Raw genomic sequence first — 24,820 nt, 5'->3', positions numbered from 1 at the left:
TAGCAGTAAAAAGAATAAAATACTTAGCAACTAAATGCAATCAAGATGGTAAAAAAACTTACAAAAATAAAAACTACAAGATATTTCTGAAAGAAATTGAGGACATACACAGATGAAAACACATCTCACGTTCATGTATTGGAAGACTTAATTTTATTAAGATGTCAATACAAAGTAATCTACGGATTTAATGCAACCCTATTAAAATGCCAATTTTTTGGAGACATTAAAAACCCAAAATAAAAATCACATGGAATCTCAAGCTGTGTTGAGTAGCCAAAACAATGCTGAAAAAGAATTAAGCTAGAGGATGCACACTTTAAAATTTACAACAAAGCTATGGTAATCATAACAAGTGTAATACTGGCCCTAAAGATACACAAAGACCACTGAATAGAATTAAATTCTCACAAATAGTCAACTGATTTTCAACAAGGTTGTCAACAACATCCAATGATGACAACAATCTTTTCAACAAATGGTGCTGGGAAAACTGGATATCCACATACAAAAGGATGAAGTTGTACCTAACACTATATACAAAAATTAACTCAAAATGGATCCATGACCTAAATGTAAGACCTGAAACTACAAAAATCTTAGGAAAAAACATGGTGAAAGCTTTACTGCATTGGAGTTAGCAATGACTTCTTAGATATGACATCAAAGGTAGAGGCAACTAAAGAAAAAATAGACAAGCTGGGTTTCATAAAAATTTTTTAAAAATTGTATATCAAAAGACACTATCAACAGTGTAAAGCAGCAATCCACAGAATAGGAGAAAATATTCACAAATCATGTATCTGAGAAGGGATTAATATTTAGAACATATAGAGAACCCCAAAACTCAATGGTAATAACAAAGCAAACTCATTGAAAAATGGGCAAAGGACTTAAATAGGCATTTCTTCAAGATATGCAATGGTCAACAAGCATGTGAAAAGATGAGTAACATCACGAATACTAGGAAAAGTCAAGTCAATTTATAAGAAAATGCCATCTTATACTCATTAGGATGACTACTACAAAGAACAACCACAACAACATAAAATAAGTGATAATATGGAGAAACTGGAATACTATTGGTAGGAATGTAAAATGGTATAGCCTCTGTGGAAAACAGTTATGAACATTCCTCAAAATATTAAAAATAGAATTACCACATGACATAGCAATTCTACTTCTTGGTCTATATTCAGGAACTGAAAAGCAGGGTCTTGAAGAAATATTTATATCCCATGTTTATAGCAGCATTACTCACAATAGTCAAAACATGAAAGCAACCTAAATGTCCACCAATGGATAAACAGATAAGCAAAATTTGGTATATACATACAAGGGAACATTATATAGCCTTAAAAGCAAGAAATCCTGATATGCTACCACTTGGTAATTATAACAAATCAGCCACAGAAGATAAATACTATAAAATTTCTATTTTTATAAAGTACTTAAAAGCAGTCAGATTCATACAAACTAAAATAGAAGTTGCAAGGGCTGAGGGGACAGTGAAATGAGGAATTATTGTTTAATTGATGTAAAGTTTCAATTTTACAAAAAGAAAAGGGTTCTTGAGATGGACAGTGATGATTGTACAATATGAATAATATACTTAGTACCACTGAACTATACACTTAAAAATGTTAGGATAATAAATTTTGTATTATGAATATTTTGCCACAATAAAAAATCTGGAAAAAAAATAGGAACAGTTAACCTAAAAACAACAAAGAAACTGTTAAAAAAAATTAAACCATTCACATGTAAAACTAAGAATGAGAAAGAAATAACAGTAACAGAGGAAATTAAAGAAATTAAAAGAATAATTCAGACATTCTTACTAAAACAAATTTGAAAATCTGAATGGTTAATTTGCAAAATATAAATGACTAAGAGTAAACCAAGAAAAGGATAAGGGAGAGAATGTTGTGGGGGGGCAAAAGTACTCCTCCCTAAAAACAAAAAAGTAAACCTAGGCAATTGTGTTGGTGAGTTCTTTCAGAACATCAGGGAACCTATACAACTAATGTTTTAAAGAAATCTTTCCAGGGCATTGAGGCCAGAGGGAATTGGCAGCCTGGCCATGCTACATCCGTGTGGGATTGTTAGACATGGTTTGATAAATCCCTGAAGGATTAAATGCATTACTAGCAATATCAGTAGGTTTCAGTAATTTTGGCAGAGGCATGATGGCGTTTGAAGCAACTAAAAGAGCAAAAGGGGAAGAAACTCTGCAGGGCTGGTAGCGGGGGTCTATTGTGCATCTATTGATCAAAACTTTATTAAATTCATATTTGAATTTAGAATTCATTGGTTTTTTAGTTTTGTATTTTATTTAGTAAATGTTTTTGTTTTCATATGAAAATATAAGCAAGATTATACTTCCTATTATGTTTGTGTGTACTTAAGTAACAGTAAAATAGAAAAAAAAGGTTCCACCTGAGATATGTAAGAAAGTTTTTTACCCCCCTTCAAATGGAGAATGTGTATTATTTAATTTCAGAAACGCTGCTCTTAGCTTTAGAAAAGAAAAATCACCCTTTTCATTGCAATTAACTTTTTCTGCCTCTTTCCCCTACTGGAATGAAGGTCACAGACAAAATCAAGATATAGGTAAAGGGAAAAGGAATCAAGGACGTGGCTGTGCTTCATTCACCTGCTGGGCATGTTCAGGAGTGAGAAAACTCTCTGAAGTAGTAGAAATTACAAAGCTCTACAAAATCTAGCCCACTTTACAAGTGGCAGGGCTCTCACATAAGGAGGCAAAAAAAAGCCTTAGTTATAAGCAGAGTAATTCTGCCCAGGGTGTCTTCTACATGTGGACCTTAAGAACCTATGGCTGCAGGATGCTGTGGCTAAGGATTTGGAATCATGGTCATAGCCACCTTTTCACCTATAACCAATAGCAATACTCCTGCTTTCCCTCAGGATTAGGCACATGTCAGGACAGAAAGAAATTCAGTTCTAGGACAAATAACAGAGTGGGATCAGGTTATCCATTGCAGGTCATATCTGTGTTCCAACCAATGGCTATTCAGAAACCATGGAGTAGATTCAGTGCATTAGTTATGAGTCATAACTGCATAGAAAGGAATCTAAATGCAGAAAGGAATTTTAGAAATTACTTGGTCCAATTTCTATATCAAAAAAGAAATCTCTTCTAAAACATCCCAATGATACAACCTTTCCCTAAAACCTTCAATGATAATTTACTAATACTCTCTACTCTTCAGGAAGGCTTTTTCTACATATGAAAAATATCATTTTTTGAGAGAGTATTTATAACTTTACCCCATCACTCTTGCTGTAATTCACTTTTCTAAAGTTGGAAAGATGAATACTTCTTTTTCCACATGGTATTCTTCCCTCCAGGTTATACAATCCCTTGATTCCAAGAGCACCTAGGATATGGTTTCTAGACTTCTCCCCTTCAAACCATCCTCTTTAAAAGTGATGCCCATGAAGTATTCTAGGGCATCCATATAAGAACCTAGCATGTTTAACCTTTAGCTTTCCCTCTCTTCTTTTCTCTCATTAAGTGGTCAGTTAACATAAGTAAACTTTATTTTGAGCAATACTTTCTAAAAAGGAGGGTGGGAAAAAAGTAAGAAAAACTTAATCTCCATGCACTTCTGAAGTTTGCTATTTAATGTACTTGTAAGATAATTATTACTTTTTAAATTTTGGATCAAACCTAGGAGCATTCTACCTCTAAACTATGATCCTTGCTCTTTTTAACTTTTTATCTTGAGGTAGATTCTCATTAAGTTTGCCCAGGCTAGCCTCAAACTTGAAATCCTCCTGCCTCAGCACCCCAAGTTGCTGGGATTATAGGTATGTGCCACCATGCCCAGCTTAAAAAAAAAAAAAAAAAAAAAAAAACATTGTGCATACTGTATTTCCTAAAAGTGAAGTTCTATACCTTGTTTTCACTACCTTTAAAATAGATTGCCATGATAGATATCATCTTCCTGTTTCACATAAATATGATGGGAATGCCTATGTTCTACGTTAAGGTATATACTTTTGCTATTTTTAGATGTCAAAATATACTCAATGAAAGTTTCAAAAGCTGTTTCAGTTTTTGCATTGCTCCATTTCTTGAATAAAAAAATTCCACATCCCACCTCATATGAAAGAGTGGTGACACAGATACGGGTTTAGTAATTAATTTAATTACAAATTGCGACCAATTCTTGACAGTCACATTATTCAGGATATCACAGATGGATTATATAATAGCATTATCTTACATATATAAAAATTAAGAGGAAAAAAAGAAGAAATGTGTAGGCTCCCTGACATCACTTAAATTTATAGTATAAGACTTTGTAAATATACAGTGTTATCAGCTAAACCCTGTCCTCAGCTGCATGACCTTGAACAAGTCACTGTTTTCTTGTTTTTAAATTATCTATCACCTGATAGCTCTACCTAACAGAGTTAAATTGGCTGCATGAGAAAGTACCTTAAAAAATACCACGCACTTATAAGTAAGAATTATTATTCTAAAGTGATTTCCTATTTTTAGGGTTATACTATTTATATTTCATTAAAAGTCAACAGTTATTTGCAAAATGATCCTTTTAAAAGGAACTCTTAGTCTTACTGATAATCTTGTATGATTATGAAGCCAGTGTCTTGACTCTCAGAAACAGGATATGATATAAAGATATATTAACAGTCACAAGCTTTAATTAATAACTAATTAAACAACATGCCTTTATATTAATTTTCCCAAATGTAATAATTCAAGAGCAATGATGTCAAGATGTTGAGATGCACAAATTGAAGAAGGAGGAAAAAACTCACAATGGTTGCTTAAATGATTTAAAATGCAAGTGTTAACTATGGTAACTTGGGAACCAACTTCACCTATATGAAGCTTACTTATATATAAAACAATGAAAGATAATTACTAAAAAAAATTCCCATAAATTCCTAAAAATTAAAATTCTGAAATTTTGTTTCTGAAAAATTGCTTCTTCAGCAAAACATGTAGCACAGACTACATCATCCCCAAACTATGGCAGAGTCATGCCCTCCAGCCAAAATTTTTAGTTTCATTGCTTTTTAAATGCAAAATGATTATCTCTATAGTCTCTAAGTTTGAGAAACAACCTAGATGTTATTTATGATAAAAAAGGGAAGACTGTGACATGCATACTAGAACCATATAATTATGAATATCTGGCAAACTGATCTCTATCTGCATATTTATAGGATCTATTTAACATGATTACTTTTCTGGAAACTTGGAGTACAAAGAAAATAATCTGCAAATATATGTTGCTGACTTACCAAACACTGGGCTATTAATATGGTCTCTATGCTATGATTTTGTGTCATTTCCTCAGAAAATTTTTCACCCTTTGGGTAATTTAAGCCTTGGGATAGAACCGTTTTAGGAGTGATTAGATATATACAAAGAGTATTATGCTTTAGTACATCCTTGGTTTATCAAAATGAAAACATAAATAATACAAATATTGAAAATGTGAAAATACAATTTTTGAGAGCTGCCAACTATTTGGGTACCAATTAGAAATTGTCTTCATCTGACTCATCACTCTTGGGTTTGGTAAGCCTTTCCAGTTCCTCTCCATCCTAAAAGGAAATAGATAAAATAAGTAATTAATTAAAATAAAATTTAAAAGGTCAAATTTTTAATAATTAGTAAGAAGTCTTATCTAACATGTAAATCAGGATCTTTGATTAAATTGTGAATATCATCAATATACAGATTCAGTGCAATTCCCATCAAAATATCAATGCCATTCTATCAATGCCAATCTTCACAGAACTAGAAAGGTAGTCCTAAAATTTATCTGGAAGAATAAAAAACCCAGAATAGCCAAAGCCACATGAGCAAGAAGAATGGTGCTGAAGGCATTACAATATCTAATCTGAAATTATACTACAGAGCTATAGTAATAAGAGCAGCATGGTACTGGCATCAAAATAGACATGAAGACCAATGGAATAGAAGACACAGAAAAACCCACACAGATACAGTCATCTGATACTTGACAAAGGAGTCAAAAATACATGGCAGATAAAAGATAGCCTTTTTAACAACTGTACTGGGAAAACTAGACATCCACATGTAGAAGAATGAAACTAGATCCCTATCTCTCACCCTGCCCTGAAATCAAATGAAAGTGGATCAATGACTTAGGAATTAGACCAGAAATTTTGCAACTGCTAGAAGAAAATAAAGTTAACACTCCATTATATTGAGTCAGGCACCAACTTCCTTAATAGACCACTAAAGCTCAAGAAATAAATCCAAGAACCAATAAGTGGGATGCCATCGAATTAAAAAGCTTCAATATAGCAAAGAAAATGATTAAGAGTGTGAAGAGAGAGCCCAGAGAATCGGAGAAAATCGTTGTCAGTTACTCCTCTGACAGGGAATATATAAAAATTTATATATTCAGAATATATAAAAAACTTGAAAAGATTAACCTCAAAGAAACAAATAACCCATTCAATAAATGAGCAAAAGAACTAAAACATATTTCTCAAAATATGTGAAAAAAATGTTCAACCATATCTAAACTGTAACCAAATCCAAACTATACTGAGATTTCATCTTGCTCCAGTTAGAATGGCAAAATTATCAAGAATACAAACAGCTGGACATGGCGGCACACACCTGTAATCCCAGTGGCTCAGGAGGCTGAGGCAGGAGGACTGTGAGTTCAAAGCCAGGCTCAGCAACTTAGCGAGGCCCTAAGCAACTCAGGGAGATCCTGTCTCTAATAAAATACAAAAAGGGGTTGGGGATGTAGCCCAGTGGTTAAGTGCCCCTGGGTTCAATTACTGGTACCAAAAAATTAAAAAATAATAATAATAAAAAATAAATGTGGGAAAAAATTACACTCACACATTGTTGATGGAATTGCATTTTAGTATAACCACTCTGGGAAGCAGAATGGAGATTTCTCAAAAGACTAGGAATGGAACCGTCCTATGACCCAGCTATCCCACTCCTTGATATTTATCCAAAAGAACTAAAATCAGCACACTATAGTGATACAGTCACATCAATGTCTATATCAGCACAATTAAAAACAGTCAATTATGAAACCAGCCCAGGTATCTGTCAATAGATGAATGGATTAAGAAAATGTGGTAGCCATAAAGGATAATGAAATTATGGCATTTGCCAGTAATTGGATAAAAAAAGAGAACATCATGCAAAGTGAATAAGCCACACTTAGAAAATTAAGGGTTGAATATTTTCTCTCATATATGGAAGCTAGAGCAAAATAAGGGGGGAAAAAGAGGGTGGGGGATTAGATACCATAAAGATATAGGGAAGTTAGGTGGAGTAGGAGATTGAGAGCAAGGGAAGGGGGACAGGAAAGGGGAGAAAATGCAGAATGAATTCAACAAAATCACACTATGTGCATATATAAATATACCACAGTGAATTCCACCTTTGTATATATGTAGAAAGCACCAATCAAAAATAAATAAATGTGCAAAAGAAAGATCAGCAGAGTAGACAAAGAACAAGGGGAGGGAGGAGGGAAAGGAAGTAGAAGGATAGGGATCAAAATGAAGTAAATCCAATTCCAAGACTGTATGAGTTTTTTCAAAAGGAATCCAAGTACTATATATAACTATAATGTTCCAATAAAAAATTAAGCTTAAAACAAGTAAAATGTACTCCAAAGTTAACAACATGAGTAAAGTAAGGAGCACCATCTGCTGGTCTTGAGGTGAAACAATGAAAGGATGGAAAAAAAATTATAAAATAGTCTTACTACCTAAATTGATTTTATTTTACTTAAAAATTAGGGTAAAAGTATTATCAGCCCATGGTGGGGGGGAGAATTCTGAATGTATACTGTCTGGGACTGGGGCATCTGGGATATAAATTTCTAAATTTTTCATCTTCAGATGTGTTTTATTACTATCTGAGAGGTATGACACTTTTGGAAGGTCTGCCATGACTACTAATAAGTAACATATTTTCCCAAAGGGCAAACCTGTGAATGTGTTCACCGTGTAAAACAGTTCATATTTTGCATACTCATGAAAATTGTAGATCTAAAGCTATATAGAAGAGTTCATTCCATTTTTCATTTAAACATACTTAACTCCTTAGTTGAATCTCCAAAAGATTATTAATTTACTTATAATATGACTGAAAGATCCTTCCAAAATGATTGTAGGCAACCTGGCAAATATTCAGAATTAACTATAAAAGTTTTTTTCTCCTACTTGTAAAGATCCTTCTGGAAACTACCTTCCTTAGTAAATTAAAAGAAACTCTGCCCTCTGGCACACTGTGGTTTATAAATAACTATAAGAAAGATTAAAGGGCTAACTTTTCCATTTAAGAAGATTAACCAACATAAAAGATCAACTTCTTTTTATGAATGAGGCTTATTATTCCATCTATTGTGCAGGGCAGAGTAAGAGACGAGGAGTCAGACCTTATGGATCTACTGTTAACTCTTCCATCTATTACCTGTAAAGCACTTAACCAGTTTCTCCGATCATAAAGCTAGGGAAACTGGACAAGACCTGTGCGGCATCTTCCAGGTTAATGATTCTATAATAGCCCCTGATACTATCAACACATAAAGTCCTTGAGAGATGATTTAAACTTTTCTCCATCTCTGACAGCATTTATCATGAGCCTTTGCAAACATCAATGCATGTCTGTTGACTGATTTTCAACAGTTACAGAGATCCAATAGTATCTTTATTTTTCCTTGAATAAACATATTTTCAATTTGCAGAAGAACAAGTAAAAAAGCAGTATCCTCACAAACTTACCCCACTGGAACGCTCCCAAAGATTGCCACTTAGATCTCTGACCCTCTCTTGCCTAGGTGGATATTCCAGACTTTGAGGCTTGCTGGCATTATAAATAAAAATGGAGAGAAGGACTGATGGGGCTTCCAGGAAAAACTCCAGGGAGGGCTTGAAGTCAAAGACCAGGACAGATACTGCTGTGATGATGACAGTGGTGATTTGGGCCATCAAGACATGGAACATGTTATCCAGGAACTTCAGAATGAAAGCCACTGAAAGGCCCTGGAATGCAGTTACAAAAATAAGAGCTACTGAAAATGCATTATGGCCATAAAAAAATCCACAGTTCTTAATCTGATCACGGTTACTGCTTTGAAGGCCCAGGGTCAGTCCATTAAAAAGAATGCCAAAGAAATAGAGTTTGCTGTTTTGTATGAAGATGTTTTCAGTGAGCTGGTTCCCTTCCTTTAATATTTTTTCATTATAGATATTGGCCATTGAAGAAATGAAACACTGTACTATAATAAGAACATGGCCCAAGCCAAGGCGAATATGACTAAAAACTCTGGCTGTGGTGTTCCATTTAGTTTCAGGAAAAGTCCACTCCTTTGCAGTACAATTATCTTTTCTGGAACATTCGCTTCTGTAATGAAGGCAGGAATTGGATGGGGTGAAGAAGGCATCATGATGAAATCCATGTCCTGCCAGGTTATGCTGTGAAGTTTTAGTCCCAGCAGTTAGGGCCACAATAGACAAGAAGAGAATCAGGAGGGAAGCCCACTGTGTCCAGTTTAGATGCCGCCTGTTCCAAAGATGAAAAACAAGATTTTACTATCTTTCCCACCTGTATTCATTGTTTATACTGAAAATTCAGAAACTCATGTACTTGGTTGAATAAACTATACTCAGTTTTTGCCAGCATTCCCCTATACTTCAAGTTCAAAGAAAACCTGCTGGTGGTATCTCTGTGTCTCAAACTTGATATTTAAATTTGCTTTTATAATAACTTTCCCTTAAGGCCATTCAATCATTTCTGCACATGTAGGTTTCCTTTTAGGCAGCAAGTTTAACAAAGTACCCTATCTACATCCAGAGATATCTTGGTACAGTAACTTTTATTGTGCTATAACATTGGTTACAGCAGTGATTCACCACTTGGTTTTTAGAAACCAGAAAGAATGTAGAGGAGCTTCAGAAATGTATACAGGTGAACTCCCCACCTACAAAGGAGATCAAATCTTCAGAAGTGTTCATGACCCATAAAATATTTAAGGAAGCTAGCCCCTAGGTCCTAATCTGAAGAGCATTATACTATTAACTGCTGGCTGATAAGGTAAGGAAAAAGAGACTTTTGGGGAAGTATTTCAGTTTAAAAAACCTAACAGTGCTTTATTAATTCATTTTGCTGTACAACAGACTTGTGAGATACAGGAGATATGAATTATTATTCCATTTTGTTGAAGCATTCAGTTCAACAGACATTTAATAAGCAGCTACTACATGCCAGCAGATTGGGGAGATAAAGACTTGATCTTTCTCCTGAAAGAATTTATACTTTAATAAGGAGAGCTATAAAACTAAATAATGGCAGTAGAATGAATGACAAATGATCTATGGAACAATTGGAGTACACTGAGGAAGGAGCACTTGAATCTGTGAACAAAGTCAGGTATGACTTCAAAGAGGAAATGACATATGAGATGAAAAACAAAATAAAGTTTGCCATATAAAAAGGAAATTGGTCATCTCCGGGCAGAGTGAAGTGTCTACAAAAAGGCAACAAGAATGTACAATGTTAAGGAAGAATGAAGGAATATCTCGGGTTGTGGTACTCTGGGATGCTTCTGGAGAATAAACTTTGATATTAGAAGATAAATTAGTTAGATAAAGAAGGGAGAAGGCCAGAAAAGAGAATGACACAAGAAAAGACAGAAGAGTAAAGCTATACATGAAATCCAGAAGTCCTAAGAATTTTGATATTATTGGAACATTTACTGGGCACCTACATTTTAGGGTAAGGCTCTGGGGGAGGAAAGCTGTCTTAAGAGGTTAAGTGACTTCCCAAAGGTCTATATTATGAAAGAGTAAGGAATGGATTTGAGTCATGGTGTTGTATGTCCTAGATCATCACAACTTTTTAACAGTAATTCTGAGGGATGGGGATGTAGCTTAATGGTAGTGTGCTTGCCTAGCATGCTCAAGACCCTGAGTTCAATCTCCAGTATTGCTAAAAAACTAAACCAAACCAAACTGGCAACAAAAAAACTTAAGGAATAATTCTGAGTTCCCGGATATATATATATGAAAGATAAATATATAGGAAAACATGTCTGATTCCACTCATACTTCTATATAGCTTCATAGTTTGAAACTGTGAAATGCACATACCAGTCTAGATAACACCATACCTGTCAACACACTCTCATGTTTTCTCATCCACATAATATTCTAACTAATTGGATCTAGAGCTCAGTGATGGGGCTAGCTATAGCTCTACATCATGAGGTCAAAAATGTCAACTACTTAAATTTCTGAAGGTGCAGCTGGTACATATTAAGTAGTAGAAAGCAAACAATAGTAGAGAAAATACAGAGATGAAAAATGGATGTCCATTTTATAAAAATAATTATACAAATATTATACATAAGAACTGAGACCAAAACAGTGTCTTTAGAAGTTTTCAATTCTTGCAGATATTCTCCCCTAATAGTAACATTGCAAATAAAGAATCTAAGGAAACAAACTTTTTTTTTTGGAAACTGTTAAAAACTATTAAATTAAAGAATAGCTACTATAAATAATTATTCACCAGAGGCAATATTCTAGAGAAGGTAAAAATTATTAAGAATTATTAAGAAATTGTATGTTTTCAGAAAAAAAATATAAAGTTTCATCAATTATCCTGCAGTTACCTAAGGACCTGTGTATTTATAAATGATGACCAATTGCACATGGCAAAGTTTATTCTTCAGTTTAGTCAGTGCAATAAAATAGCTCACTTATCTAATCCCCCCTCTGCTCCAGTAAAACAGAGTCAATCACTGTTAGGAGCTGACTGCTTGTAGCTAAAAGACCATTCTTCCTGATGACCTCTGCTTCCATGCAAATTGTTTGCTTTCAGATCTCTGTTCCCAAGTGTGTTTTTACTTGGTGACCTCCTTTATTGACATAAGTGATAAATTATGAAAAGGATTGCTGTTTATTTAAAACTGAGTTTAAGGCTTTAGAAAGACTACTTAAAGGCAAATAACACAGAAGATAAAAAGCTGGTTGCAAATTACATATAGGTAAGCTAATTGTAAAAGTTTAGGGAAAAAATAATAAAAATCTTTTAAAAAGTATTTTGAAAGTATTTTCAAATACTTGATGTACTTTAAAGTAACTGAAACCAAAAGTCATGGATGACAGATGACTATAGCATCATACAAGAAAGAAACCAAAAAACTCCAAATAGCGAACCATACATATACTCAAGGAAAAAACCCTAGAGCTCAACAATAGAAGGATAGTCATCAAAAGGATGAAAAGATAAACAAAGTTAAAATAAATTTAGATTTACATACACACACACACACACACACACACACACACACACACATGGTATCCCCATTTGCAATTTTCTCATGTAAACCAAAAAAATAACAAATGAAAAATCCCATAACAAAACAATTTATAAGTTCCAAATTCCTTGATGTTGAGGCAGGATGACTTTAGTTAGTCTATTCCACCTTGATATGAATCATCCCCTTTCCCTGTGTATCTATGTTGTATATGCAACCCACCCATCAGTCAGTTATCATACTTGCAGTTGAGCCTGTGCTCAAAGTAATGCTTAGTTTACTTAATAATAGCTTCAAAGAGCAAGAGTAGTGATGCCAACAATTCAGAAATGCCAAAGAGATACTGTACAGTGCTTCCTTTAGGCAAAAAGGAAAGTTCTCAACAGGGAAATAAACAGAAGAAGGAAAACAAAATATATGTTTTGCTGCCACACTTGAAACTGCAAAAGTTGTCATATGGTAAATATTTGGTTAAGATGGAAATGACATTACATTTGTATATGTGTACATAGGAAAAATCACTATAACAGGGTTCAGCACTATCTAGTTTCAGGCACCCACTGGGAGTATGGGAATGTCTACCTCCCATAGATAAGAGGGGATTACTATTTTGCACTCATCTTTCTGTATGGATGAGTGCTGCATCAATAGATTCAAACAACTCCCAATCAAAAATATTCAAAAAACAATTATATCTGATCATGTACAAAATTCATTATTTCCCAAACAATACAGTATGACAACAGCTTATAAAACATTTACATTATATTAGATTATTTTAGGTTACGTATAAATAACTGACTACATGAGAATATGGAGGGTATTTTAAGTTACCTAGAAGAAACTGAGTATATGGAAGTAGCATGACATTTTATGTAAGAGACCTGAGTATTTATAAATTTGGTATCTGCAGGGGTCCTAGAACCAATCTTCCGTGGATATCTAAGGATAACTATATATAAAGATTCCTAGTAACTGAATAATTACATTCAAATTGTATCAGATAAGAATTCTACCAACTTTCATAATAAATCAAGGCAGAACATCAAAACAATTTAGTGGGTTATGAAACAATTTCTTATTTTCAAGGAACTGTACAAAACACATTTCCTAGTAGCATAGAGGCTGACTGGAATAGATTTATGAGAAATCATAAAGCTTTGTCAAGTAAATAAATAATTTTGGAGAAAATGCTTGCAATACCAAGTGGGACTTTGCCTTAACTCTTTGGCTGACTGGGATAGTGTATGTATCAAAATGTGTTTGTTAATGATCTCTTCCCACAGCTTTTCTTTGGCAAGATCAGAGAACCTTATACATATAAAGTAGGTTAAAAAAAAAAATAACTACTAATCTTGGTTACCTTTTGCTCCAACAAATCAATTTTCAGGTTGACCCTGTTATTTCCAAAGCCAAAGCAAACAAGATTATACAGCTCTGCTAAGGTGCAAGAGCAAACCAATAAGGCAGACTGGGAGGCATAATGCCTGCCATCAGTTTCCACTTTGAATCAGTGGCTACCCTCAAAAAACAAATCTATAGTCACACAGAGTTTCTTTAGAAAAAACAACAGGACATTTAAATGGTAATTTTTCTCCCACTTTCAAATTCTTCCAAGTAATTCTTGCATTAATCACCACTTAATTTTTCCTATTTTTGCACCTTATTATGTTTTACCTATATGGAAAAGGTATTTGATGGCTCTGTTAGAGTCAAGCATAAAACAACCTTAATATTCCAAATGAAAAAAATGAGTTATGGCAAATAAACCAAGAACATGTGATAGAACTCTTAAGTTACTACTACAAAGTCAAAATTTCATTGCAGAGGGCAAAGGAACCATCATATGATCCACAAAGAGTAGTAGTAAACAAGGAAAAGCAAATAACATATACCAACAATGATGAAATGATTAAAAGAGAACACAATTAAATAGAGGAAAATTAGTCAGATTCTAAAATGATGGGAATCCTGTTGCATGGTACAAAACAGAAGAACTTTGAAGACTTTATACTAAGTGCAAGAAGCCAGTCACAAAAAGAGAATGTATGATTCCACTGACATAAGGTTTCTAAAGTGGTCAAATTCACAGAAACAATAAGGAAAATGAATGGTGGTTACCAAGGATTAGAGGGAGAAAAGAGAGTTGATTACTGTTTCATGCAGTTTCAAATCTGTAAGATGGAAAACAGACTGGTTGCACAATAAAATAAATATGCCTAACATACAGAACCATATAATCAAGTGGTTAAGATGTCACTTATGTATGTGTTTTTTAACAATTACAAAGTTAAAAATGTAATAAAAGATAATATTAAATAAAATACTTAAAAGGCATTCTCATAAAAGACAATATTTATTAGCATAGTATTGTGGCTTTATTATTTAGAGATGCTTCAGTGCTAATTTTTGAATTAGTACAATTAAGATCCACTCAGGTAGCTAATTTAGCTTTCATGGAAGTAATAAAACTGGGGTGTTTTTATTATTTTTTTAGTACAAACACTTCCAAGGGTTCAAAACAGAGAGATGTGAACAAACCATGTCTAAGAATTAATATTATTGCTCTGAAAATAAGAGGTAAAGTATATGGAAAATATTTTTTACTTTAGTTCATAAGTGTGATTATTAAAATTTGCAAAATATAATTATTATTATTATATTTAGTATTAAAACAATTAAAATTTACAGTAAAAGTAGATATGGATTTGGTTATATGAATTAACTTTCCTAATACAAATAGCTAAATGCTTAAAAATTTAGATTTACTACAGGGTAAAAGTTGGAATAACTAATGAATTTCAAATCATATATGTTATGATTTGGCAAATGAAGTTTTAATGTAATCTTGATATAAACTTGTATATTACCTAATAACTTAAGTATTATACTACATGTCCTCATAAACTGTCATTTCACTGAAAAAGCTTTTACTTTAAAAACACATTTGAGACTTCTCTTATTAAATTGTAAACATTTTATTATATGTTGGAACCAATTTTTTCTTTTTTTGGTTCATGGAAGTGTATCTCCATTTTATCATAGGGACTAATACAAAAATATTATCACTTACACAAATTATCCTGGAATTCAATTTTTTATACACAAAGTGAATTTCATGTTGATTTCAAAGGCTTCAAAACTTTTGAACTAGCATTTTTTAACTTGCAAGTTACAGAATAATTTTGCAATTCACAACTAAAGTGAAGAACATGAGGCACAAAGCAAATCTCAATGTAATCTAACATTTAAACTATACTAAGTGTACTATTAATTTTTTTCTAATCTCTCAAATTAACTATCACATTGAATGCTTCCTCAGAGCAAATGTTTCCAGAATCTCATATAATTTATGTATTAAATGTATCATGGATTTAACAAACATTTAGGCTGCCTCTGTATAAGCTATCCATCCTTTAGTACACATCAATTATGAAGGAACACCTATCACATAACATAGTGAGCAATACGAAATTAAAAAGATAATATTACTCAGCTTTAAAGAGGAATGAAATTATGGCATTTGCTGGTAAATAGATGGAATTGTGGAATAATATGCTAAGTGAAACAAGCCAAACCCAAAAAAACTGAAGGCTGAATGTTTTCTCTGATATGCAGATGCTAATTCACAATAAAGGGCAGGAGGGGTGATGCTAGGGAAAAACAGTTACTTTAGATGCTAATTCACAATAAAGGGCAGGAGGGGTGATGCTAGGGAAAAACAGTTACTTTAGATTCGGTAGTGGGGAGTAAAGAGATGGGAAGGGGGATGGGGTAGGAAAAATAGTACAGTAAAACAAATGTTATTACCTAATGTACATATATGAATGCATGACTGAAGTGATCCTACAATATGTATAATCGGAAAAATGAAAAATTATACTCCATCTATGTGTGATTTATCAAAATACATAAATGTATTCTATTGTCATGTATAACTAATTTGAACAAATAAAATTTTTTTAAAAAGATAAAAAGAATGTAAAATTTAAAAATCAGCATGACAAATAGAGCAAAAAATTAATTTTACTTTTTATCGTCATTATTAACAAATTAAACTAAGATTAAGTACCTACCATCTCTTTATCAGCCTACTTAGACTAAGATATTTTGCTTTTTGCTTTGCAGCAGAGCCTATTTACCAAAAAATTTTTATACTATTCAATGGTCCTCCTGGACGTTGTAAAGATGGGTGATAACATTTTAAAGTCTAAAGGCCATCATTCTTATTCATTTTGATTAGATTCTTCAAATTGTTTACCAGTTAGGGATCAAATCATATATTTATCTCAAAGGGTTAAAAAAAGAATTTGCCACTCTATCATCTCCCAGGAACTAATGTATTAAATATCTCAGAAACCTCCTGGTTCCCTATTAAGTGTCTCGCGATTGTACATAAAAAGCTCATGAATTCTTTCTTGAAAATCTGGCACAAAAAATTAAAGTACCAAGTATAACCCAACTAATTATCTTATTTTCAAGATGCTCAAGACATTTTATACATTTGATCACAAAGGATTTAGACAGATTATCACTGGAGTTGCTTTGAACATGGGTTAAACAATATGCCCAATACACAAAGCCAATTAGGAACAAAATCTTGGTCTTGGAATTCTGAGGGCTCAGCGCCCTGAGCATATCATCTGAAACCAGGCTGTGCCATTTTAAAGTATGATATATGCTTTCCCAGCAAGTTACTTACTTCAGCACTATCCTGAATAGAAGAGCTGTTGTTATAATGCTAAAATTTGAGAAGATAACAGCCATGGCCTAGAAAGAAAAAGAAGATAGAATTACAATCCAAACAGAGTACTGACCTCAGAAATCTCCCAGTTTGGTAGTTCACCTGACAAGAAGAGCTTTTTAGTAAAAAACTAGAGGGGTTATTAGGGCAGCTATTTCACTAGAGGATTAAATTCCATTTTTATTGCTTGTTAAATTCATGAAGATATGATCAAAATTATTGTTTAGGCTTTTAAACTGTGTGCTCAAGTTCAGGCAATACCTGTGTAAATAATCTTTATAGATCTGAAAATACTTAGGACTTGTAAAGGTTTAGGTCTAGAAATTAACAGCTACCATGCCTATGAAATATACTTTCCATAGCTTTCAATGAACTTTACAGGCTTTTAATATTGCTTCTGTAGGTGAGTAGGAAGTACCTTTAGGCCCATTTATATGGTAATAAAATTTAGACAGATTTTTATGTATCTTTACTGTTATAGGAATTGAATCAATTTTCCAGCTTGAAATGAAATGACTCAAAAATCAAACTCTTCCCTTTGGATTGATTCAAGTTATTCCAAACACTTAGAAATATGTTAGCCGGATTTTACAGTGGTCTGTTTTTGTGAATTCAGTCGTATTTCACAAGAATGGTATTAATCTGCATATGTTTATTAATCTGAATACAGTTTTACTAATGGTATGAATCTATGTTGTGTACAACCATAGAAATAAAATGATGTACCCCATTTGTGCATAATGATTCAAAATGCAGTCTGTAAAAAATAAAAAAATTAACAAATTAAAAAAGGAAAGCATAAAATTCTACCAAATTCTATATAACTGGATCTGACAATATCAATAATTTTTGGTTCACCCTGCTTTCTTCCTTGCTGTCAATTTAAGTTGATTAAACTCCACAGAGAGCCAGGTGTGGTGACACATATTTAAAATCCAAGTGACTCTGAGGGCCACAATAGGTAGATCTCAAGTTCAAGGACAACCTGGAAACTTAGCAAGACCATCTAAAAATAAAAGGACTTGGGAAGAAATTCAGTGGTACAGCATCCCTGACTCCAATCCCTAATACCAAAAGTATAATAAAAAAATAAACTCCAAAGATTATAAATAGTCTCGTATAACCACTAATGACAGCAAACATGGCTAATAAGCAGCTTTTTATTAAATTTAAAAGTCCAAGAAAAACTAGGAATAATTAAAAATATACACCATCGTTGCTTTTCTACTGAATTTTTAAAATTTTTCTTTGACATGCAATAACTGTAAATACTTATGGGATACATAAAGGGTGATATTTTGATACATGTATATAATGTAATATAATACATGTAATATAATGATCAAATCAAGGTAATTAGTACTTCTACTTTCTTAGCCATTTATCTTTTATTTTTTTGGGAAACTTTAAATTGTTTTTTCTTTTCAGTGCATGTCTCTGCAAGACAAATTCTTCTGAGCCTCCAGTTAAGAAAAGACTAAGAGAAGATGAGGAAAATGTTTGGTAACAGTAAGGGAAGTAGTGTTCCAGGATAAACACATCAAGGGCAGTGCAAATACACTTAATTAAGCAGTCTAGTTGGTTTGATGAATTCTAAACACCTTCCATGTAGTACTATAAAATAAATCAAACATAAGAGCTCTATGCGCCCAAATTTTCATGCATCTTTAATTCTTTAAATAGACTCAAACAGAAATATAAGAGTATGCCATGTGATTTGCTTTGTAATATCTGTGTTTGTACATAATTGGGAAGGAAAAGCAAAACTATAAATACAGAGGAAAAAGAAAGATGAAGCAGGCATGGTGGCACACCTGTGATCCCAGTGGCTTGGGAGGCTGAGACAGGAGGATCCCAAGTTCAAAGTCAGCCTCAGGAACTTACCAAGGATCTAAACATTTGGCAAAACCCTGTCTCAAAATAAAAAATTAAAAAGGTGAGGGATGTGAATCAGTGGTTAAGCATCCCTGAAGAAAAAAAAAAGAAAGAAGGAAAGGGGTATAAAATTAGAGTTTCTTTGTTGGATACAAAAAAACACAACAAATATTTATTTACTGAATGTGAATAATTACGTTGTTGGGCACAGGAATTCTAGGATCTAAAAAGAAGAAGTGGAAACAAGAATTTATGAGAAGACACAATGAGCACTTACTACCAACATGGGTCAAGGAGCTAAAAGTAACCTCAGGTGATCAATTGGTCCTGATCCCTGACCTAGATTAGTTTACTTCTGTTTAATAAATTGAGTAACTGAAACTTAGTGCAGTTGGGATCTGCCTTGTTACACAGCTTTTAAGTTATGGAAAAAAATGTTAATCTCCTGTTTCTACTATAGCTACTGAGCCTTTTCATCCTGTTCTAAAATTTACGTGGTTATATGTAAAAGGTTTCACAGAGATCAGTGCCAATAAAAATCCTACTCACAACCAAAATGCGTACTTCAACTTTTTAAAGAAACTTAAAACACATTTTGGCAATAAAGGCAATAGAAATGCTCATTTTATAAGATGTTAATGGGAATACACATTTGACTCAAACTGAGTAACAAGTAGAATCAGAAGACCAAATTTCAAAGGTGATTACTGATGGCTTTCCAAAGTAACACAAAGGCTTTTTCAGTTGGGAGGATATAATCCTTACTCTCAAACAATTTGCTGGTTAAATGATAAAATTAATGGAAAAAGAAAAACCACACAAATAGAAAACATTTGAACTACATTAGAACAGGTGTAAGAGAGGTATCTTCTGAGTTAGTCATGGAAGTCTGCTTGGATGTTGAGAATGAGATTAGAGGTTGATCACACGATGGCTCAGAAAGGCAGACTGATTAAAGTTACACAGAGAGGCATGGCTTCAGATCCCTTGGGCCAAGGAGCAACACCACCATAACATTCAGTACACTTTAATATAGTAATCTCTAACAGTGACAGAATCTGGCAAGCAGATCCATAATTTCACATTCAAATGATTCTGGGAAAATTTCAGCAAGGTCAGTCAGAGCAAGAAGAAATGAACACAGTCTAGGAAAATGATAGATTAGTTCTGGAACTCATATCTCTGTTATCTTTTCAATGGCATTCTCTCTGTCATATTTACTTACAGGCTGAAGATAGGATAGGACATAGAAGACAATCAAGTTGTCCAGGAAATACAGAAAGGCAGGAATGGACCACTTCATGAAATTAGAAAATTCCTTCCAGGAAGCACATCTCAAATTTCTACTTCGATGAGGTTCTACAGAAAGAAACAGAGCAATAAATAAATGATCTTGATGAGAAAGCCTATATTTTTAGAGAAAGTACATTATATTTGATCACTGATAGAATTTGTCAAAAGAGGCTTTATAAACTTGCCTCTATAAGTGCCCATTAACATAAAAAATATAGAACTTTACTAGTCTCTCTCTACCCACCTCTGTGTTCCATCACTAACAATTTGCAACATCCTTAGGAATACTATCTTAATTCCTGTTAACTTAGAGCAGAAGTTGACTCAAGATACACATGTGGTTTCTCTTACTTCTCTGAGAGCATAAGAGCAAGAGGAAGATCAATAAGTTAAAATAAGTGTGTGGGGAAGAGCAAGTTTCATGTTGGGATTCCTCCCTACCCCACAGAAGACCAAGAAAGGGAATTAATATGGGGAAATTTATAAATATGGAACTAGAAACAATTAAAATTAACTTTTACTAATTCTAGTGTGAGTTGTTATCCAGTTCCAGATTGCCAAACACTTGGAAGGCATACTGTAACAGAGAGACTATAAAATGAAAAGAGAGGAAGCAAAGAGTTTAAGCTAAGTAATGCTTCAGTTTCATTAAATTGGAAATGAATTCCACTAACAATAAACTCTGTACAGATTGAAAGCACTGAATATGAAAATTCAACTTCCTGGGCAAGCACCTTGGTGCTTTAAATTTTATGTTTACCTTACCTGAAAAGACAGATCGAAGAGAGGGCTAAGGGTTCATAACTAGGCAACTGAGATGAAGAATTAAGACAAAGTAAGAACCTATACAGTACATTTGAGGAAAGGGTTAGTATCCTTATTTAACAGTTCTGCCTCAGAACTAATATCTCTTTGACTTCAATGTACTATGATGACTTCCCTGTAGGAAATGGAAACTGTTTTGCAATATGATGCACAGCATCAGCAGTGATTTAGAAAATCCTGAATTTAGATAAAAATGAACTTGCTGCAAAGCCAGCCTCAGCAAAAGTGAGGTGCTAAGCAACTCAGTGAGACCCTGTCTCTAAATAAAATACTAAAATAAAACAGGGCTGGGGATGTGGCTCAGAGGTCAAGTGCCCCTGAGTTCAATCCCTGGTACCCCCCAAAGCAAAACAAAACAAAAAACAAACAAAAAACTAACTTGGTGTGTTAAATCCTCAAAAGAACAAGTATGAGGTAAAGTACTGAACAGGACACTGGGAAGCATGGGTTGGTATACTAGCTTTGTCCTTTCTAGCACAGCTCTACAAAACATTTTCTTGGAGCAAATTTCTCTACCTACAACACACAATTATGTTTGTGTCTTAGCTTCCTCAGATATAAAATAATAGACCAGAATAAATGATATAAACTGCCATTTTCAGTTCTAATGTTTTTGATTCTGTGATTTTTTTTACATAGTACCATTTCAAGACTTACCTTTCTTTATAACACAGAATGACACAAGCACACAGAAAATGAGCTTCACCAGTTCTGAGCACACATTCACAGTAGTTGGTAGATAATCATACTTGTTCTCTGAAATATAACAGAAATGTTTTCTTAACTATATTCTATATGTTTATATACAGTTAATAATTGTTTAAAACTTAAAAGCTGGCTTTACACAGCTTTCTTACAATTGTCTCTACTTTTTTGAATTTTTCAAACAGTTCATCCAGTGTATTAGCTATCTCTCTTCTATTTACCTTTATATTACCTTTGAGTTTGGAAAACATGCCTCAAGCTTTCATCCATGTTAATAACTATGTTGAAGAGATTAGGGCCAAAGGCAAAGAAAGCTCTGTAGCAAGGTATTGCAGACTGCCTTCTAAATTGACCATTAATCAATATGTGGGGGCTTACTAATCAGGCTGTTATGATTTTCTTGCTGCATTATTACTCGGTTTATGGTTCATCTCATGTGACTTGTCTACCTCGTTAAAATCAAGATACATGTTATCTATGACATTTTCTTAACTCAGAATTTTCCAATGTGTTTCTAGCAGGGGAGCGCAGCTACTCGTATACCCTTGATAGAAGAACGGTCCTCCTCTATCGGGGAAGGTCGTCCTCTTCGACCGAGCGCGCAGCTTCGGGAGGGACGCACATGGAGCGGTGAGGGAGGAAGGGGACACCCGCCTAGCCAGCCAGATCAGCCGAATCAACCCTGGCGATCAATGGGGTGACAGATGTCGCAGCCAGATCGCCCTCACATCCTCCAATGTGTTTCATTTCACAGTGAAAACATCTTTTTCCTTTTCCTCCAGATGTCTCTGCATCTTTGCCAAGTTTCTATTACTATATTTATTATTTTCACAATGTGTTTATGTCTCCCCAAATAAACTATGAGTTCTTAAGGACTATGGTTTATGCACTTTGAACTCATATTACTAAGACTTAGTCTAGGACCTGACAAATTAATTGAAGTTGAGACACACACAACTCCCCAAGCAGACCACTTAGTGTGAAGATATCATGGTTTTGTGTGTTGTCAATAACTAGTGAGAAGTACTCAGAACAGTTTTATGGAATTGATATATTTGGTTAAATTTTTACATTTAAAAAAACAATGATTTCTTGAGTACATACTTACCAAATCTTATAATCTGTATTGACCCATTGATTGATTTAACTCAAAAACAAGTAACTAAATATATCCCTCCCATCTATTTCAAAGTAGGCTGTAATTAAGTTTTGTTATATGCCCAGAAACACCTGTTGACTGAAGCAATAATCAGATGTTGTGAGATGTTTTGTACAAAGGGTTTGATTACGTGTTTGCCTGACCCAAACTGCACCCACTATCAAAATTTTTTCTTGCTGAGGAATGAAAGGTTAAAGAATAATATTTAAACATGCTTTATCATTCATATGACGCAAAATACTTCATAAGGTTTTATTATCTCCATTTTAACACAAGAAAACCAAAGACAAGAAAGATGATGTGTGATTAAGTATTCTATACAGGTCTCCTCTTATTCCTGTCAGTTCTTTTTCTATTCTTCACACTTGAATAAATTCTCCTTTAACACACACACGGATTCTATCTGTACTGCAAGTGTTAACTTACCTTCATTGGCGGAATATTTTACCAGTAAGATGCGACTTGAGCTTAAAGCAATGAATAAGGCACCTAATAGGAACGTATACATTGTTGAGAAGGGCCATGACCCAGGTCGCCTACAGCACTTTCTTTCCATTCCACTGTTTTTAAATTGCCTTAAAGGGAAAAACACTTTCATGAGTAAACCTGTTGTCAGACCTAAAAATTAAACATAAAGCAAATACCAGTGGCTGTGCATAACAATAGGAAATTTTTAGTAATCTGGCTAGGGTTATATCAGAACCAAAAAAGTTGAGGAATACAGGAGAAAAATAGGGAAAGGAAATGAAAAAATCAAAATCTGGTAAGAGGGGATACTCGAGAGAGAGAAAAGACAGGGCCAGATTATAAATGATGACCAATGGAAGCAAGTGAGGAACTGACATTTGTTACTGCTGAAAAGCAGTCTAACTCGTCAACAATTTTTTTCCCTAGAAGAAAAGGATTTCGGAATTATATATTTTTCTCCTTAGTAGCAGCTCTTCCCTCCGATGAAGAAAAGGGGCTTGTTGGGAAAGATTTCATTGTCAATAATGACCGAAATGAAAACGTCTGAAACACAGCTGTTAATTTTTACTCGACCAGTGTAGGAAACAGAAGAGCCAATTTTTGGATTCAATGAATCTCAGGCCCTCTTGTGACAGCCTGAGGACAAGAAATCCCAGTCCGGGTGAGTACCTGCCCAAAGCATCCCAGCGTACCGGTAAGCACCGCACATGGAGCCTGCCCGGATTGGAAAGAAAATGCCAATTCTACCCAGCTGGGCGCAAGCGTGAGTGAACCAATGGGACACCTCCAGTTCAAGAAGAGGCCAAGTTTCCCTCCACAGGGAGGGAAACCCTCTCATCACACCTGCGCAGTAAGGATCTCGACTGGCGCGCCCCCTCTCATGCGCACGCGCAATACTTTGCCCGCGGGGCGCGGTTACCTCAGTCCGTCAGAAAAGCTTCTAGTGGAGGAACGCACATCATAGAGCTAAGACGGTGACTGTTTAGCTCCGTAGTAGCAGCAGTAGCTTTGTAGGGTCCATAGGAAGGAAAGCTATGAGAGGGAAACAGAGGCGAAAAAGCCTCTCTCCTCGGCTCTCTATTCCGGAACAAAAAAGCACTATAACGTCCCGACCGGGAAAGAGGGGACTCGGCGCCCATTGCGCAGGCGCGCTTAGCGTTAGGCTTCCGGCAGGAGGCGAGAAGCGGCGCGATTCCGCCCCGCGCGGCCTTTTCTTGCGTCACGTGGTGGGGGAGTCTGGTGTCACGTGAGGCCCAGGTGGCGGCGGAGCTACGGCGAGTGAAAGGAAGGGGAAGTCGGAAGGGGTTCGAGTGAGGCAAGGGGGGGAAAGACAGCTCTCTGGAGGGCCAGGGGTGCGTGTGCACTCGCCTCTCCCCGCCCCTCTCCGATCGGTCCTGCCTGGGTCGCTCTCGGCCA

The 24,820-nt window shown here is 34.6% G+C and overlaps 1 protein-coding gene across 5 annotated transcripts; it reads right to left on the bottom strand.

Moving 5' to 3' along the window:
• Positions 1-130: 130 nt before the first annotated feature.
• LOC306638262 (UDP-sugar transporter protein SLC35A5) lies at positions 131-24,461 on the bottom strand. Of its 5 annotated transcripts, none has more exons than XM_079101518.1 (7): positions 24,324-24,461; positions 23,363-23,511; positions 21,730-21,828; positions 20,180-20,313; positions 17,038-17,105; positions 8,797-9,577; positions 131-5,607 (listed from the first exon to the last, which is right to left on the bottom strand). In XM_079101518.1, exons 2-7 carry the CDS (start codon positions 23,490-23,492, stop codon positions 5,542-5,544), a joined length of 1,278 nt encoding a protein of 425 aa, XP_078957644.1. In that variant the 5' UTR covers positions 23,493-23,511; positions 24,324-24,461; the 3' UTR covers positions 131-5,541. The 5 variants fall into 5 exon arrangements, with proteins under 5 accessions (XP_078957644.1, XP_078957643.1, XP_078957645.1 ...); XM_079101517.1 differs by lacking the exon at positions 24,324-24,461 and adding an exon at positions 24,097-24,261; XM_079101519.1 differs by lacking the exon at positions 24,324-24,461 and adding an exon at positions 24,074-24,193.
• Between the last annotated feature and the right edge of the window lie 359 nt (positions 24,462-24,820).

This window comes from Sciurus vulgaris (genome assembly GCF_902686455.1).
Source record: "Sciurus vulgaris genome assembly, chromosome: 10".
In the NCBI taxonomy this organism is placed as follows: Eukaryota; Metazoa; Chordata; class Mammalia; order Rodentia; family Sciuridae; genus Sciurus; species Sciurus vulgaris.
Note: the sequence above shows the minus strand (reverse complement) of the source record. Positions and strands in the feature narration are given on the sequence as shown.